Raw genomic sequence first — 18,290 nt, 5'->3', positions numbered from 1 at the left:
TCAAAAAATTGCTTCTGTGTACCAGCATTTCCAGAGAATTTTTGCTATATGTGCAGTGTATTGAAAATTTCATCACTGTGAAGTAATGTTTTGTTTTAGGTATAAGAAAGTTTCATGTTTCTGGCAGTAAAAACTATGAACAAGAATAAGTCTATACAAAATATTTCCAAAAGTTTTTGAAAACACAACAAAAACCAGTTAAAAATATGTGCAGTAAATAAATGATAATTATTACACTAATTCCTTACTTAGCAAGACTAATGCGTTCTTAAAAACGTTAGTGTTATACAAAATCGCGTAATCTGAAGCATTGGTCTCCATTAATTGCAAGGCTAATTTACTTAATGTGTTCCAAAATGTGTAGGGAAATATTCTTTATTTAATATAAATGCATACAATAACACTCGATGATAAATATGTCACACCATTTAACTTTATAACCCTCCCTCGAATACTTTGTATGACAAATATGACACAGCGTAATGGGAGATAGATGGTTATGTACTTATCGTCAGTCACTGGTTGTCTTGCCCGCCCGGGCATGACCTTCAACTCACATCGCATTCCTTTCTGCCCATCTTTTACTGGAAGTGAAACTGATATTACTGTTCCGATATTTACATTTTAATTTTTCAAAAGTTAAAGTGCTTATTCGTGTATCTTCACTTGTGGTTCACGTCAATCCTGTCAGACCCGTGATTTTTTTTCATTGCACCATTCATTTAACAAACTTTTCCATGTGAATCATCTGTTCATTTCTGTTCCATTATGTTATTTTAAATACATTCCCACTCTTACAACCAACAGCATCCGACTTATATAAACATTTGATAGAGTCCTTATTTTGTATGATTGTGCGCACAGATTACTTGCTTAAAACTAAAATGTGACCAATGTAAGTGTGGTCTTCATGAAATTCTGAACACCGTAATACTTCTAGTTTTGTCTCAAATACTTGAACAAAATGTATTACGCTCTCACTTGGAAGCCATGATTCCACTATGATTCCAACTGCAGGTGCTTGCGCACATAAAGTTACCAGCAGACGAATGGGCAGACGTTGCTTTGTTTTTTGAGCGTGCGAGTTCCCTGCCACTGGATAGACTGAAGTTCATCACGGCCCGGTCTGTGGCCGGGCGACAACTGTACGGCATGGCGGCATACGCGTGGACGTAAAAACATTTGCTCCTTTTCACTCCTTAGCCGCAACTTTCCATAGCTGATGTTTGTACAACAGCCAATAGCGTAATCATGATGTGCGCACATCTCTTCCCCCCTCATTTAATTAACTGTATGCCACGGTACATCTGTTGTTTACAGAGTTGAAGCAGACTTTTGTGGCGTCATGCCCGACTTTTTTTTTTTGCCTGTAGCAATTTCGAGCTAACTGAAATTTACAGACCTGCTATTCAAGACTGGGGCAGTAAAATTAAAATCATGTTAAATAAATTCACACAATCTTAAGATGTTCTAAGTGAGGTATTGGTGTATTAACTTCTGTAGTTAGGAATAAAAGTTATAGTTAGTAGAACAATTGCTTTAAAGTTAACCAGTTTCTCAGGGAAAAAAAAAAAATACTGCAAATGAACAAATTCACCACAATTTTTTTTTTGTAATGTTTAACAGTACAGTATCTCGTAAAACAAGCATCCAGGCACAACAGAATGTTGCAGGATGAACACGTGAAACGTATGATTTGGTTTGCAGTCCTTGACAGAGCACATATGGCACTGCATCAGAGTATTTGTTGTCTTCCTGACCTGAGGAATCTTTACCATGGGGTGCTTTTTGATGCCATCAAGCAATCTTGATGCAGTATCCTGCACTGGTGACTTGGCAATTGGTGAGGCACTGAAACAGTCACCTGAATCATCTAGCAACCGATGACTGTTCTTTTCTACACGAGTTATAGTCATGCTCTCAACACATTCAGAGAGAAAAATCTACAAACTTGGTTCTGTCTTACATCAGTGTTTTTCATCATCACTACAAATTCATTATAGTTACAAATGGAATACTACTATTTTTCTGTCCACTTGATTGTCTTTCGAGCCGTGGGATAATACTTCACCATTTGGTCCAGACAATCAACACCCTTGATGTACATGTTGTAACTTACTACCGTCTCTGGTTTCCTACACTGTACATCACTAGAAGAGCCAGATAGAACTTCACAGCTCGCTTGGACAGTGATTTTCACACCACTCATGCTTGTAAATGGGATATTCACAGGCAGTTTGTCCATGTTAATCCAATTTTCAAACACTGAACAGATTTTAAAGACTTTTTTTTTTAAATAGTTTTTTTTTTGTGACCTACGCATCAATTGATGGATCGGGAACATCACTTTCATATGGAGGTGATTCTGATGAACTTTCAGATTTGTTAAACATAATGTCTGAAATATTACTACTAATTTGTGTCAATTTTCATTGCTCGAACTAGCAAAAATATTTGTTAATAGCAATTTCACGCAACCGCAAAACCTCAGTTCATTGGTCCATGCCATCTTACTCAAACTGACAAAAAATAACTCAATATCCACGTGCATTAGTTTCCATTGCTGGCCAGTAATTGAAACGTGTTGTGCTGGAATAGATAGAACTAAACATCAGCTATCACCGCACCGCATTGCAACGTAAAAAGATTGATCCTTGTGCATGTGATGAGTCGTCGAATGCAGTTGTGCACAATCATTGCATACACGACGCATGGTACAAGTAAACACAAATGCAAACGTCACATTTGCTCACACTTGGCGGTTAATGTGTTGAGTGCCCACTTCAATTTTAAGAATTTATTTTTTCTTTAGCCATAGTGCTTGACTGCACAATGTAAAGCAATTATTACCTGTTCAATACTATTTCAAGACTACTGTCAAATGCTCTAGGTAAGAATGAATATCAAGATTCAGGACCTTAATGCACAGGGTGTAAAAAGGGAAAAGGGGGTATCAAATGTATGATTATAGAACACAAATAATGTACTTCGTAAATGTTTTATTTGCTACTATCTCAAAAAATTTGAACATAACATTGAATCATGCAAGTTCAGGAGAGGATTAAAAAAAAATATGCAAAGGTGAATTAAAAAACAGAATACTTTGCAAGGCCCACAAACAAATATTTAATAACCAGGGATTAAATAAAATTGTAGAAAATAATTTTAGAGAATAAATTTTAATACAACGTCAAAGGAGGGGAGGGGTAATACTATATAAAGATTATAAATGCAGTTTTTATACCAGTAAATTCCCACCGATGATTTCATTCTTGTGGAATGCTGATTGCTGGTTGGCAAGTACACTTGGCCACCACGGACAATTGTTAGGTTATATATTTCAATTCATCAAACTACATTGTTTTTCATTCTCCCAATTGAATCTATTTCACTTTCAATAATATCTCCAGGCTGAAACAAAAAATTAAATTAGTTTAGTACCATCAATTTAAAACCAGTTATACTTAGATCCACTATTTATTTGACACTTTAAATAATTTGGTGTAAAACAAAATGGAAAATTTAAAAGTAATTATCACAAATTAGGTATTTAAGAAAATTTTAACAATTTTAGCTTGTTAAACTGCATTTAATTTTACTTGGTGGTGTTAAACATTATTAAAACTTACCAGTTCTAGTCAAATAAGATAGGGAAAAACAAAAAGACAATATATATTATGTCCATATATTAGGCGAACATTCCTAGATTCACAGGGCATGCACTGCAAAAAATAAATAAAGGTTTTATCTTTCCTACCTTTAAAAATTCTTGTGGTTTTCTATGAACACCTACCCCGGCAGGGGTTCCTGTCAAAATGACATCTCCAGGCAAGAGTGTGACACAGCTGAAAAAAAAAAGTTATCTTATTAAGACTTGAACACTCCAATCACAGAATTTACTCGATTTTAAGGCACACATTTTTGGTAAGTTTTTGTACTCCTGAAATAGGGTGCATCTTAAAAATTCATGACCTCCATTTTCCCAATTAATTTGATTCTAAGATTTATTTTTTCCGACTTCCATACTAAAGTGTATGTAACACTTGTACAGATTTTTTTAAAAAAACTATGAGTATGACACATATGACAAGAGCATCTTAAAATTCATCCTTTTCCTGAATTCAAGTAAATAATTTAACATAGTGAAGCATGTGATTTCAACACCAGCCCAGCAGACATGCAGTTCAACACATTATTTTTGATAGTGTCATGAGTTCCACTATTCACTTATTATCAAAAATAACAGCTAACCACAGTCTGTTCTCTTTTTCTCAATCCTTTTGAGCCTGCACATGTCTAAAATTTATGCGGGAGGTTCACATAATCTCTAACAACTTCTGACATGTTTAGTGAAGTATACTGTCCCATATTTGGGGGGAAAAGGGGAAGGGGGAAGAAGGGAGTCAATGGTTTGTTATATATTTTAACAATTCCCGCTAAATATTTTACATTAAAATTTCGTAAATAATTTTTCACTTGTTTTGAGTGGTTCTCAGTTTTAGAATACAGATACTACAAAAATTATATAAAAGTTAAATGTCCCATTAATTTCAATGTGCTTGATCAATATGCTAGCTGCTTAGAATATTATAGAACTACTAGCTGCAGTACCCGGCGTTGCCCGGGCTTAACACAGGGTGAAGGGGACCTTTTTCGAAATCAGATGTAGTTAGTAATTGTCTTCTTAATTTGAATGTCAAATGTGCAAATAATTTATATCAGTTTCAGATCCCGACAGACGTTGGTCTGCCAGTCTATAGTTATTTACCTGCATACATCTAAAAATTGGTGGTCTGTATGTAGTCTAGATTCTATAATGCACTATAGAAAAAAGCTTAGAAATAAAAGATTAGTAATATTGAAAAGATTCCATTATCTAGCTAATGCTCGGCATGCATTACAATGCCTCCTTCAATTTTGTTTTGTAATGAGTTTGAAGTAGTTACACATATACAAATCATCTATCCATCTCTCTAAATATATATTTATCTCTATCTACATCTATATTTATCTATTTATATCTACACTATCTCTATCATTTCTATTTATAAATCTCTATATAGCTCTATACATCTATATATCTCTTTATCTAACCCATTTCATTCTCTATACCTCGCTCTATCTCAACTTATTTCTCTGTCTCACTCTATCTCACTCTATCTCACTCTATCTCACTCTATCTCACTCTATATGTGTATATATATGTATATATGTATATGTATGTATGTATATATATGTGTATATATATATATATATATATATATATATATATATATATATATATATAACTCTATCTCTGTCTCTCTTATATATTTAAATAAATTGTGTCATGCGTGCGCACTTATACAACAAAAACAGACTAAGTGCCGCTATATAATATGAAATAAGCACATTTTTTAAAAGATTTGTACTCCAACTATTGCAAAATAGTTATACCGTCTGCGAAACCTTCACGGGCATGCGTATAACAACTCACCAAAATTTCATCGCAATCGGATGAATGGTATAAGAACGCATACGGCACAAACAAACGAAAATTAAAGACATGACAAAAACATCAAACGATGGTGCGTTTAAAATTCAAGGCAACTAACTCCATCTATTGACGAAGTTAAGAACAAAACTGTTATGAGCTCCTTTATTTTGCTAGCCGCTGCGAGCTCCACTAAGCCGGCTGGTCTCACCAAGGAGAAAAATATGAATTTTCCAGACCTTACTATATGTGTATGATCGTGTGGCAGACATAGATAAATGACACTCACTATTTGTATGTCTATGACCTATGATTTTTTCTGTTATAAAATGAAATTATCACTTTTTCACTCCCTTAGGGATGAAATTTCATATTAATATGTGGTCTATGTATTAATCCAGGTAATGAGCTCACTGTAGGCGGGGAAGGTTGATCAAGTGTTAATTGATCAGCTATCGACCGGGGTTGAAAAATTAAAATTCTATTAAAAATTAGGGGTTGGTGATAGAAGGCTGAAAATTTAGGGTTGTGTGTATTTTTTAATGCTGCATTATAAAAATTTTTTAGAAAAAATGTTGTCCAAAAATTAAAAAAAAAAATGTTAGGGGTGGACAACCCTTATCACTTAGGGGTATGAAAAATAGATAGTAGCCGATCCTCAGACCTACTGAATATGCATACAAAATTTGATAAAAATCGGTCAAGACGTTTTGGAGGAGTATGGTAACTAACACTGTACCACGAGAATTTTATATATAAGATTAAATGATAAAGGGAACTCTAAAAGTTTGCTACAACTGTCACTAAAGAAACATTCACAAGAAAATACATGATAAGAAGTAACTCACTGCGACAGAAACGACACAAGGTAGTCGATTTTGTGGATGAGCTCCGAGGTGTTCCCGCTCTGCTTCAGCACGCCGTTCACCTTGGAGCGTATGCCCAGGGCGTAGACGTCGCCGACCGCCTCCTTGGTGACGACCGCCGGCCCCAGCGGGCAGAACGTGTCCATGCTCTTCCCCAGCAGCCACTGGCCGCCGTTCCTGCCCTTCTGCCAGTCCCGCGCGGTGATGTCCTGCGCCACGGTGAAGCCGAACACGTGCTCCATCGCCTCGACGGGCTTCACGTCCTTGGCCCGCCGCCCCATCACCAGAGCCAGCTCCACCTCCCAGTCCAGGGCCTGGAAACAAGAGTTCCCTCGCAAGTGCTTCACGTCCTTGGCCCACCGCCCCATCACCAGAGCCAGCTCCACCTCCCAGTCCAGGGCCTGGAAACAAGAGTTCCCTCGCAAGTGCTTCACGTCCTTGGCCCACCGCCCCATCACCAGAGCCAGCTCCACCTCCCAGTCCAGGGCCTGGAAACAAGAGTTCCCTCGCAAGTGCTTCACGTCCTTGGCCCACCGCCCCATCACCAGAGCCAGCTCCACCTCTCAGTCCAGGGCCTGGAAACAAGAGTTCCCTCGCAAGTGCTTCACGTCCTTGGCCCACCGCCCCATCACCAGAGCCAGCTCTACCTCCCAGTCCAGGGCCTGGAAACAAGAGTTCCCTCGCAAGTGCTTCACGTCCTTGGCCCGCCGCCCCATCACCAGAGCCAGCTCCACCTCTATGTCCAGGGCCTGGAAACAAGAGTTCCCTCGCAAATGCTTCACGTCCTTGGCCCGCGAACCCATCACCAGAGCCAGCTCCACCTCCCAGTCCAGGGCCTGGAAACAAGAGTTCCCTCGCAAGTGCTTCACGTCCTTGGCCCGCCGCCCCATCACCAGAGCCAGCTCCACCTCCCAGTCCAGGGCCTGGAAACAAGAGATCCCTCGCAAGTGCTTCACGTCTTAGGCCCGCCGCCCCATCACCAGAGCCAGCTCCATCTCCCAGTCCAGGGCCTGGAAACGAGAGTTCCCTCGCAAGTGCTTCACGTCCTTGGCCCGCCGTCCCATTACCAGAGCCAGCTCCACCTCCCAGTCCAGGGCCTGGAAACAAGAGTTCCCTCGCAAGTGCTTCACGTCCTTGGCCCGCCGCCCCATCACCAGATCCAGCTCCACCTCCCAGTCCAGGGCCTGGAAACAAGTGTTCCCTCGCAAGTGCTTCACGTCCTTGGCCCGCCGTCCCATCACCAGAGCCAGCTCCACCTCCCAGTCCAGGGCCTGGAAACAAGAGTTCCCTCGCAAGTGCTTCACGTCCTTGGCCCGCCGCCCCATCACCAGAGCCAGCTCCACCTCCCAGTCCAGGGCCTGGAAACAAGAGTTCCCTCGCAAGTGCTTCACGTCCTTGGCCCGCCGCCCCATCACCAGAGCCAGCTCCACCTCTCAGTCCAGGGCCTGGGAACAAGAGTTCCCTCGCAAGTGCTTCACGTCCTTAGCCCGCCGCATCATCACCAGAGCCAGCTCCACCTCCCAGTCCAGGGCCTGGAAACAAGAGTTCCCTCGCAAGTGCTTCACGTCCTTGGCCCGCCGCCTTATCACCAGAGCCAGCTCCATCTCTCAGTCCAGGGCCTGGAAACAAGAGTTCCCTCGCAAGTGCTTCACGTCCTTGGCCTGCCGCCCCATCAATAGAGCCAGCTCCACCTCCCAGTCCAGGGCCTGGAAACAAGCGTTCCCTCGCAAGTGCTTCACGTCCTTGGCCCGCCGCCCCATCACCAGAGCCAGCTCCACCTCCCAGTCCAGGGCCTGAAACAAGCGTTCCCTCGCAAGTGCTTCACGTCCTTGGCCCGCTGCCCCATCACCAGAGCCAGCTCCACCTCCCAGTCCAGGGCCTGGAAACAAGAGTTCCCTCGCAAGTGCTTCACGTCCTTGGCCCGCCGCCCCATCACCAGAGCCAGCTCCACCTCTCAGTCCAGGGCCTGGAAACAAGAGTTCCCTCGCAAGTGCTTCACGTCCTTAGCCCGCCGCACCATCACCAGAGCCAGCTCCACCTCCCAGTCCAGGGCCTGGAAACAAGCGTTCCCTCGCAAGTGCTTCACGTCCTTGGCCCGCCGTCCCATCACCAGAGCCAGCTCCACCTCCCAGTCCAGGGCCTGGAAACAAGAGATCCCTCGCAAGTGCTTCACGTCTTAGGCCCGCCGCCCCATCACCAGAGCCAGCTCCATCTCCCAGTCCAGGGCCTGGAAACGAGAGTTCCCTCGCAAGTGCTTCACGTCCTTGGCCCGCCGTCCCATTACCAGAGCCAGCTCCACCTCCCAGTCCAGGGCCTGGAAACAAGAGTTCCCTCGCAAGTGCTTCACGTCCTTGGCCCGCCGCCCCATCACCAGATCCAGCTCCACCTCCCAGTCCAGGGCCTGGAAACAAGTGTTCCCTCGCAAGTGCTTCACGTCCTTGGCCCGCCGTCCCATCACCAGAGCCAGCTCCACCTCCCAGTCCAGGGCCTGGAAACAAGAGTTCCCTCGCAAGTGCTTCACGTCCTTGGCCCGCCGCCCCATCACCAGAGCCAGCTCCACCTCCCAGTCCAGGGCCTGGAAACAAGAGTTCCCTCGCAAGTGCTTCACGTCCTTGGCCCGCCGCCCCATCACCAGAGCCAGCTCCACCTCTCAGTCCAGGGCCTGGGAACAAGAGTTCCCTCGCAAGTGCTTCACGTCCTTGGCCCGCCGCATCATCACCAGAGCCAGCTCCACCTCCCAGTCCAGGGCCTGGAAACAAGAGTTCCCTCGCAAGTGCTTCACGTCCTTGGCCCGCCGCCTTATCACCAGAGCCAGCTCCATCTCTCAGTCCAGGGCCTGGAAACAAGAGTTCCCTCGCAAGTGCTTCACGTCCTTGGCCTGCCGCCCCATCAATAGAGCCAGCTCCACCTCCCAGTCCAGGGCCTGGAAACAAGCGTTCCCTCGCAAGTGCTTCACGTCCTTGGCCCGCCGCCCCATCACCAGAGCCAGCTCCACCTCCCAGTCCAGGGCCTGAAACAAGCGTTCCCTCGCAAGTGCTTCACGTCCTTGGCCCGCTGCCCCATCACCAGAGCCAGCTCCACCTCCCAGTCCAGGGCCAGGAAACAAGAGTTCCCTCGCAAGTGCTTCACGTCCTTGGCCCGCCGCCCCATCACCAGAGCCAGCTCCACCTCTCAGTCCAGGGCCTGGAAACAAGAGTTCCCTCGCAAGTGCTTCACGTCCTTAGCCCGCCGCACCATCACCAGAGCCAGCTCCACCTCCCAGTCCAGGGCCTGGAAACAAGCGTTCCCTTGCAAGTGCTTCACGTCCTTGGCCCGCCGTCCCATCACCAGAGCCAGCTCCACCTCCCAGTCCAGGGCCTGGAAACAAGAGTTCCCTCGCAAGTGCTTCACGTCCTTGGCCCGCCGCCCCATCACCAGAGCCAGCTCCACCTCTCAGTCCAGGGCCTGGAAACAAGCGTTCCCTCGCAAGTGCTTCACGTCCTTGGCCCGCCGCCCCATCACCAGAGCCAGCTCCACCTCTATGTCCAGGGCCTGGAAACAAGAGTTCCCTCGCAAGTGCTTCACGTCCTTGGCCCGCCGCCCCATCACCAGACCTAGCTCCACCTTCCAGTCCAGGGCCTGGAAACAAGAGTTCCCTCGCAAGTGTTTCACGTCCTTGGCCCGCTGCCCCATCACCAGAGCCAGCTCCACCTCCCAGTCCAGGGCCTGGAAACAAGAGTTCCCTCGCAAGTGCTTCACGTCCTTGGCCCGCCGCCCCATTATCAGAGCCAGCTCCACATCCCAGTCCAGGGCCTGGAAACAAGAGTTCCCTCGCAAGTGCTTCACGTCCTTGGCCCGCCGCACCATCACCAGAGCCAGCTCCACCTCCCAGTCCAGGGCCTGGAAACAAGCGTTCCCTCGCAAGAGCTTCACGTCCTTGGCCCGCCGTCCCATCACCAGACCTAGCTCCACCTCCCAGTCCAGGGCCTGGAAACAAGAGTTCCCTCGCAAGTGCTTCACGTCCTTGGCCCGCCGCCCCATCACCAGAGCCAGCTCCACCTCCCAGTCCAGGGCCTGGAAACAAGAGTTCCCTCGCAAGTGCTTCACGTCCTTGGCCCAACGCCCCATCACCAGAGCCAGCTCCACCTCTCAGTCCAGGGCCTGGGAACAAGAGTTCCCTCGCAAGTGCTTCACGTCCTTAGCCCGCCGCATCATCACCAGAGCCAGCTCCACCTCCCAGTCCAGGGCCTGGAAACAAGAGTTCCCTCGCAAGTGCTTCACGTCCTTGGCCCGCTGCCCCATCACCAGAGCCAGCTCCACCTCCCAGTCCAGGGCCTGGAAACAAGAGTTCCCTCGCAAGTGCTTCACGTCCTTGGCCCGCCGCCCCATTATCAGAGCCAGCTCCACATCCCAGTCCAGGGCCTGGAAACAAGAGTTCCCTCGCAAGTGCTTCACGTCCTTGGCCCGCCGCACCATCACCAGAGCCAGCTCCACCTCCCAGTCCAGGGCCTGGAAACAAGCGTTCCCTCGCAAGTGCTTCACGTCCTTGGCCCGCCGTCCCATCACCAGACCTAGCTCCACCTCCCAGTCCAGGGCCTGGAAACAAGAGTTCCCTCGCAAGTGCTTCACGTCCTTGGCCCGCCGCCCCATCACCAGAGCCAGCTCCACCTCCCAGTCCAGGGCCTGGAAACGAGAGTTCCCTCGCAAGTGCTTCACGTCTTTGGCCCGCCGCCCCATCACCAGACTCAGCTCCACCTCCTAGTCCAGGGCCTGGAAACAAGCGTTCCCTCGCAAGTGCTTCACGTCCTTGGCCCACCGTCCCATCACCAGACCTAGCTCCACCTCCCAGTCCAGGGCCTGGAAATAAGAGTTCCCTCGCAAGTGCTTCACGTCCTTGGCCCGCCGCCCCATCACCAGACCTAGCTCCACCTTCCAGTCCAGGGCCTGGAAACAAGAGTTCCCTCGCAAGTTATTCACGTCCTTGGCCCGCTGCCCCATCACCAGACCCAGCTCTACCTTCCAGTCCAGGGCCTGGAAACAAGAGTTCCCTCGCAAGTGCTTCACGTCCTTGGCCCGCCGTCCCATCACCAGACCCAGCTCCACTTTTCAGTCCAGGGCCTGGAAATAAGAGTTCCCTCGCAAGTGCTTCACGTCCTTGGCCCGCCGTCCCATCACCAGACCCAGCTCCACCTCCCAGTCCAGGGCCTGGAAATAAGAGTTCCCTCGCAAGTGCTTCACGTCCTTGGCCCGCCGCCCCATCACCAGAGCCAGCTCCACATCCCAGTCCAGGGCCTGGAAACAAGAGTTCCCTCGCAAGTGCTTCACGTCCTTGGCCCGCCGTCCCATCACCAGACCCAGCTCCACCTCCCAGTCCAGGGCCTGGAAATAAGAGTTCCCTCGCAAGTGCTTCACGTCCTTGGCCTGCCGTCCCATCACCAGAGCCAGCTCCACCTCCCAGTCCAGGGCCTGGAAACAAGCGTTCCCTCGCAAGTGCTTCACAGTCAATGCAGTTGGGCGAAGTGAACAATTTTGGACATACACCTTTGCAGAACGTTGGTTCGCCATATGCTTTTAACAATCAAAACCTGATCAATAAAAATTTTAATACAGTAGAATCTCTCTTAACAAAAAAAAAAGTGGGCTGAGGTGGTTTCAGATAACCAAAATTTATGATGATAATATAAAAAAAAAATATTTTTTTTTTTTACTAAGGTCAAATAAATTAAGGTGATTTCAGTTTTTACCAATATTCAATAAAAATACACGCACTACAGTATAGAAAATAATTACATTAATTACTTACATTTAAATACAGCAGTACAATTTGTTTTACTTATTTAAAAAAAACTTGTCTATAATTAGTTCAACGTTTAACGCAAGCAACAACGTGCTGATTAACCATGCAGACGATGCAAGCTAATGAAAGGGTCAAAACAGACTGTGACAGGCGCACAAATACAAAATGGCAGCTATAGTGGCACTATTCCTTCCTTCAAGGTCAAACTGCACATGCTGTTTAACATCTCGTTCTCTCCTCCCCTCCCTCCTCTCTCCCTTTGTCTTAAAGCCATCCGAAAGGTCATTGGACAGACAACGTACACGCTAGTTTCCAGTCTCCTTTTTATTTTTTGACTTCTGTCATTTCAGTTGAAAGCTATTTTGGTTAAAAAGATTTTGGTTAATCAAGATTTTACTGTATACATGAAAATAAAAATAAAAAAACAGAAGACAAGCAGCCATGCTTATAAAGAGGCAGTTAAACTGTAGAATTAATTCAGTCATAACAGCCATACAAAATGACAACACAAGAAGAACTGAATGAGTGATAAAATGGACGATACAAGTGCAAAATTACTGACAACAGACAGACAGTTCTGGTTGATGCAATGAAGGGGCACAGATGAACACAGTTAAAACGAGGTCAAGAGATGAAGATAACACGAGCAAAACATTAGACTTTTTAGGTTTTTTTTATAAAGACAGCTTAATGATCTGCAATGGAGTGTGTCTATGATTATTCACTTAATTACTTACCCCCATTGCAACAAAAGTCTAGTGTAAAGAGATCATGCTATCAATACATTGCACAATAGTCACTAATGAAAATGGTGTTCCATTATAGAGCACTATCACTTGATTCCATTACCGCAAATTCACAGGATGCATTTCAAATTTTGCACTTAACATAAATTACTACCTAATAGTAAAAACTGTTCACAAAGCAACATAAGTTTCATACTTATACCTATTTATTTCCAATATACTATTAAGACAAATCAATTTCAAATTACTAACAACAATTTCCACGTTATTTTAGACTTGGATCAATAGTTCTCAGTACATTATTATTTTATATTTTTATTTATAAGCTAACATTGAACATTTCAAAAATTCAGAAATCAAGCCCTAAACTGGCTTGGAATTTCTGCAACAAGCATTGCATAAGGGAGTTGTAAACAACATTTTTTTTTGTTATGTGTCTAATCTACAACTGATAAGGTATGTACAAACCAATTCATCATAAATGTGCATTATCTTACTTTATGTAATGTTATAAGACTGTTGGCACAGCATTCAGATGTTATGGACAAACAAGTGTGAGGCAGTCACAAACATGTTGCAAGAAGTCTCCTTTTACTACCTTTAACTTTAAAAAAGTACAAATGCACAGTGTGGCTGGTTAAACTGATTTCAGACTTTTTTTTGTAATTGTTCAATATCACCTATCCAAGTTTATCCCTCGAACCTGATGGCATGAACCTGTATGATTGATTCTGTGATACTTGATGTTTGCTGTTTTAATTTAGTACGTCAAAAGATCCTAAACATAACAAAAATATTACAATAGAAACAATGTCAAGAAGTAAAAAAAAAAAAATTCTGTTTTTTATTTCATCTGATAATATGATCATTATTCATGGTTACATTACAATTTTTGTTGTATCCAGGATCTTTCAATGTACTAAATTATAACAGCAAGCATCATGCCAATAGGATCAAGAGATACACTTGGATACGTGATACAAAACTTTTACCCTTGTTTCCCATAGATTATGTGAGAATAGATTAGGTGGTGATGAACTATTACATTATGGCATATAATAAGAAAAAGGAAATCAGGTCATGCTAGATGGGCGTGTGTGCATAATCCCCCTGTAAACTTGCATTTTCGTTGATACGCCCTTCTGGTATGATGCCCTCGAATTATATTTATCTAATGAGCCCGAAAGCCATGAATGTCTCGCAGCAACTGTTCCAACAGTCCACTCACAGTGGTGATCTCGGCGTGCCTGACGTCGTCGTACGGGCCCACGATGCAGCTGCTGAACTTGGAGAAGAACACCGGCTCCTTGGGGTAGGGCACGTTCTGCTCGTCGCAGTGGCCGCTGTAGTTCAGCCCCACGCACACCACCTTCCCCGGGGCCGTGACGGGCGCCCTCAGCACGACATCCGCCGGGCGCAGCACCGACTTCCCTTCCGCGACCACCCTGCATCACGTGGCGCAAGGGTGCTCTTCGAGTTCCCTATTACTGTCTTCAGAATTTTAGTTCAAGGACCAAAGTTGAAGAATAAGAATAAGACATCTAATATTTCAGTACTGATAACAGCGTCATTCAAAATGAAATTCTCCTCAGAAAAAAAAAAATGAAAAAAGGTTTTACAACAAATACATACTACACAAAATTGTCATTGCTGGGAATGTTACTGGTCTGAAAAAAAAATTATCATCACAGTTTACTTTTAAAGCCATAAAAAAAAGCAAGTTCTTTGCAATCCCCAAAGCAATTTTAAGGAATATTCAATGTGCTTACACAACATTCTAAACCATTACATGTTATTTTTTTTGTTGCAATGAAATTTAAGTTCCTGGTTTTTGAATGCATAGTGGGATGATTTTTGTGTGCAAGTCTATCAGTGTTTTCGAATTATTTTCCTAGCAACGTTAAAATTTACTAACAGGCATATAATTATGGGTCTTTCAGATAAAAGATCTGTATCACATATCCGAGCTAATCTGTTGATCCCAACAGAATGATCCTGAAAACAGCGATCCTGTGGTACCTGTTGCTCTCTATTTTAATCTAGTATGTCAAAAGAGCCTGAAAATTACAAAAACTTGTGATATAACAATGAATTATGATCGTAAGATGAATACAAAAATAAAATTTCACAAGACCTCACATAATTTGTTTGTATTCAACGTACTAAATTAAAGCAAAAGGCATCATGTACCACAGGATCAATTATACAGGATCATGCCATGAGATCTAGGTGTAAACTTGGATACAATGGCCCTGATGGCATGATCCTATATATACAGGGTAATTATAAAGTCCGTGAATCATTTCATAAAATCAGTACAGCGAAATGGAAAATAATAACGTAACAAATTATATACAGTGTGAAAGAACAACTCTCAAAGTTTTTTTGAATGTAGCACCATAAAGCTATTTAAAAAAACAACAGAAAGGGGCACTAGTGCATGTAGTTGCTGAAAATGGCTGCGAACAAGGCAGAGAAAGCCTTTTGTGTGCTTGAATACACCCGTAGCGAATCGGTAATGACTGTCCAAAGAGCGTTCCGTGGCAAGTTTAACAAAACACCACCAGTTTACAATAGCATAATGAAGTGGTACAAGAAATTCGAGGAAGACGGCTGTTTGTGCGATGCAAAACGGTCGGGTCGGCCAGGCGTGTCACAACAGACAGTGGATTGTGTACGGGACGAGACGGTGCAGAGTCCCAAGAAAACTTATCGGGCTAGTGCAGAATTGAACATCCCTCAGCCAACAATGTGGAAAATTCTTCGTAAGCGATTAAGAGTGAAGCCGTACAAATTGCAGCTTCTGCAAACCATCAGCCACGATGACAAATTGCTCCGACTGCAGTTCTGCATTGCCATGCAGAACCGTCTTGAAGACGATGACTTTGCAAGCAAATTAATCTTCAGTGACGAAGCCACTTTTCATCTCTCAGGAAGAGTCAACCGACACAACACACGCATATGAGGGACAGAGAATCAAAATGCAACTCTCGAACACGTCCAAGATTCGCCAAAAGTTAACGTGTTCTGTGCCATGTCAAAAAAGACAGTTTATGGCCCCTTCTTCTTCGCTGAGAGAACTGTCACTGGTATCACCTACCTCGACATGCTGCAATTGTGGCTTATGCCACAACTTGAAGCTGATAGCAGGGACTTCATCTTCCAACAAGATGGTGCTCCATCTCATTACCACAATGTGGTATGAGATTATCTGAATGAGACGTTGCCACATCGCTGGATGGGCCGTGGGGTGGACGCTGACCAAGTGCTACTCCCGTGGCCACCAAGATCACTAGTCTTAACACCTTGCGATTTTTTCTTGTGGGGATACATCAATGATAGTGTTTATGTTCCACCTCTAACACAGAACCTTGACGAATTGAGACACCGCATTGAAGCAGCTGCTCTTACCATCACTCCTGATATTCTGGGTCGGGTATGGGCAGAATTGGACTATCGATTAGATGTGTGTCGTATGATGCAAGGTGGACACATAGAACATTTATAACTAGTGAAAAAAAAAACTTTGAGAGTTTTTCTCTGACGTGGTATATAATTTGTTACATAATTCTTAGCCATTTCACTGTACCGATTTTTTGAAATGTTTCATGGACTTTATAATTACCCTATATTTATGCTGTGGTCATGATGCTCGCTGTTTTGATTTAGCACGTGAAAGATCCTGACCAAACAAAAACCTGAATATCACAGTTGAAACAAATTATGTCAGGTCTTGTGGAAAATTTTTCCATAGTATTCAGCTTATGATCATAGTTCATTGAATATTCAAAGTTTTTATGTCCAGGATCTTTTGACGTACTAAATTAAAACAGCAAGCATCATGTATCATAGGATCAATGCATACAAGATCATGCTATCAGGATCAAGGGATAAACTTGGATACGTGATATGGAACTTAAACCCTGGCAGAATTTTCCAGGGTCAGACCCTGTGATTCACTTAATGTAAAGGGCTAGGGAAACTTAAGATAGAAACTAAGGGGCCAAATTATATATTTAATTAATTGGCCACTGTGATTTCATTCTCTTTAATCAGTCTTACTGTGCTGCTGAAAAACTGTTGGCCACTGTTTTGTGGGTCAATTGGTGTCAGCCAAGCACCGTAGTGTAGGTCATGCATGTTATATAACTTGCAGTGTTTGTAATAACTTAACATGGATTGGCATCTGAATGCCACATGATTAAAATAATTTAAAAAAAATCACCAAAAGCAAGATTTAAAAAAATACAAAAAAAACTTACCTTTTCGCTCTTTCCAGCACACTTGGACCTCCCTGAAGAAGCTGCACCAAATCGTTAGGAATTGACGAGTCTACGCCACTAACGTCAATTATGTCACCGTCCTGCACTAACTGAACTCCCAACCGCTGTGGGCCACCGGTGGATGCCGTAAACTGCACGAACCTCATGTTCAGTTGGGTACCAGTCGAAAAGCTGCGAGAAGACTTTATCTGACACAATCTGTTATTTTCTGTAAACAGTCCTGCTTGCGTTGTTTTGCTTTGACTGAAGTAAAAATATGACTTGGTGAGTTTATGCTGTTGGTTTCTGCACAGGAAACTTTGAATGACTGCTTTACAGCGACGACGTATTGGCATATTGCGACCGTTACACTTGACCTAAAGACAGATAAGAGCTAGATAAAGAAGTCTGAATCTTATTTACTACCGTTTGGAACCAACCACCGCATAACAGGTCAACAGGTCTGGTCCATGTCAATCATCAATCACATGGTTTGTATTCAAACATTACAGTTTTTAAAATGTTGCAAGAGGTAGCGCTAAGTGTAAAATTATAAATAATTTTAAAGTGCGTTTCATTTGACGCCATATTTGTACCAGCATTAATTTTTGCCTTACACTGATTTTCGTTTATTTTTCCTTTTTTGGCGTATAGTACCGATATTAAAAAAAAACCACAAAACCACGTAGAAAATATTTTTAATTTGTTTTCGACTTTTAACGGTACAGTTAGTAACAAAGGCTTTTAAGACCCAGACACAATCAAAGTAGAGAACAGTTTCATAAAAATGGTTAAACTTACGTAGGTAACTCAAACTAAATGGCTACAATATTAGACAACGATAAACATCTACATAAGCATGGTATATGTAAAAACAAATGCTACAATGTTAAATATAAAACACGTCGCCAGTTTAGCATAGAGAGACACAGAACCCATAAATATTGTGGCAGTAAATTCAATTTAATTTTGCCTATTACATGTTGACGCCGTCCCCGCTGCCTGTTTTGAAATTACGCTAAATTATTAGGTTTTGCTGAATTTTGATCTCAAGGGCGGGGTTCCTGGCCTCGTGGCTGCAGGCAGGGACGCGTCGGCAAAGGGCTCCCCGGGCTGTTATGGCCTCCCAGGACGCCGTATTAGAAAATACACACACGTAATTTTAAC

General features: G+C 43.9%; 1 protein-coding gene across 3 annotated transcripts; it reads right to left on the bottom strand.

Annotated features, from left to right (window-relative positions):
• Nucleotides 1-1,584: 1,584 nt before the first annotated feature.
• Nucleotides 1,585-18,007, bottom strand: LOC134539726 (fumarylacetoacetate hydrolase domain-containing protein 2). Of its 3 annotated transcripts, XR_010076347.1 has the most exons (6): nt 17,124-17,751; nt 14,090-14,306; nt 6,322-6,653; nt 3,758-3,845; nt 3,245-3,411; nt 1,585-1,851 (listed from the first exon to the last, which is right to left on the bottom strand). XR_010076347.1 is itself a non-coding variant. In XM_063381976.1 (5 exons), the coding sequence occupies exons 1-5, from the start codon at nt 17,477-17,479 to the stop codon at nt 3,349-3,351; spliced, it is 1,056 nt and encodes a 351-aa protein (XP_063238046.1). In that variant the 5' UTR covers nt 17,480-18,007; the 3' UTR covers nt 2,983-3,348. The 3 variants fall into 3 exon arrangements, 2 of the variants coding, with proteins under 2 accessions (XP_063238046.1, XP_063238045.1); XM_063381976.1 differs by lacking the exon at nt 1,585-1,851 and having other exon boundaries at nt 2,983-3,411; nt 17,124-18,007; XM_063381975.1 differs by lacking the exon at nt 1,585-1,851 and having other exon boundaries at nt 2,983-3,845; nt 17,124-17,767.
• Nucleotides 18,008-18,290: the final 283 nt, after the last annotated feature.

This window comes from Bacillus rossius, chromosome 15 (assembly GCF_032445375.1).
Source record: "Bacillus rossius redtenbacheri isolate Brsri chromosome 15, Brsri_v3, whole genome shotgun sequence".
NCBI lineage: Eukaryota > Metazoa > Arthropoda > Insecta > Phasmatodea > Bacillidae > Bacillus > Bacillus rossius.
This window is presented reverse-complemented; position numbering and strand designations above follow the sequence as displayed.

Excerpts from the sequence above, each read along its gene's own strand:
- LOC134539726 (XM_063381975.1), bottom strand. The coding sequence starts at position 17,479 with ATGCCAATACGTCGTCGCTGTAAAGCAGTCATTCAAAGTTTCCTGTGC. Across the intron at positions 6,654-14,089 it reads GGCACGCCGAGATCACCACT|GCCCTGGACTGGGAGGTGGA; the intron begins GTGAGTGGACTG and ends TCTTGTTTCCAG. Across the intron at positions 3,846-6,321 it reads CTTGTGTCGTTTCTGTCGCA|CTGTGTCACACTCTTGCCTG; the intron begins GTGAGTTACTTC and ends TTTTTTTTTCAG.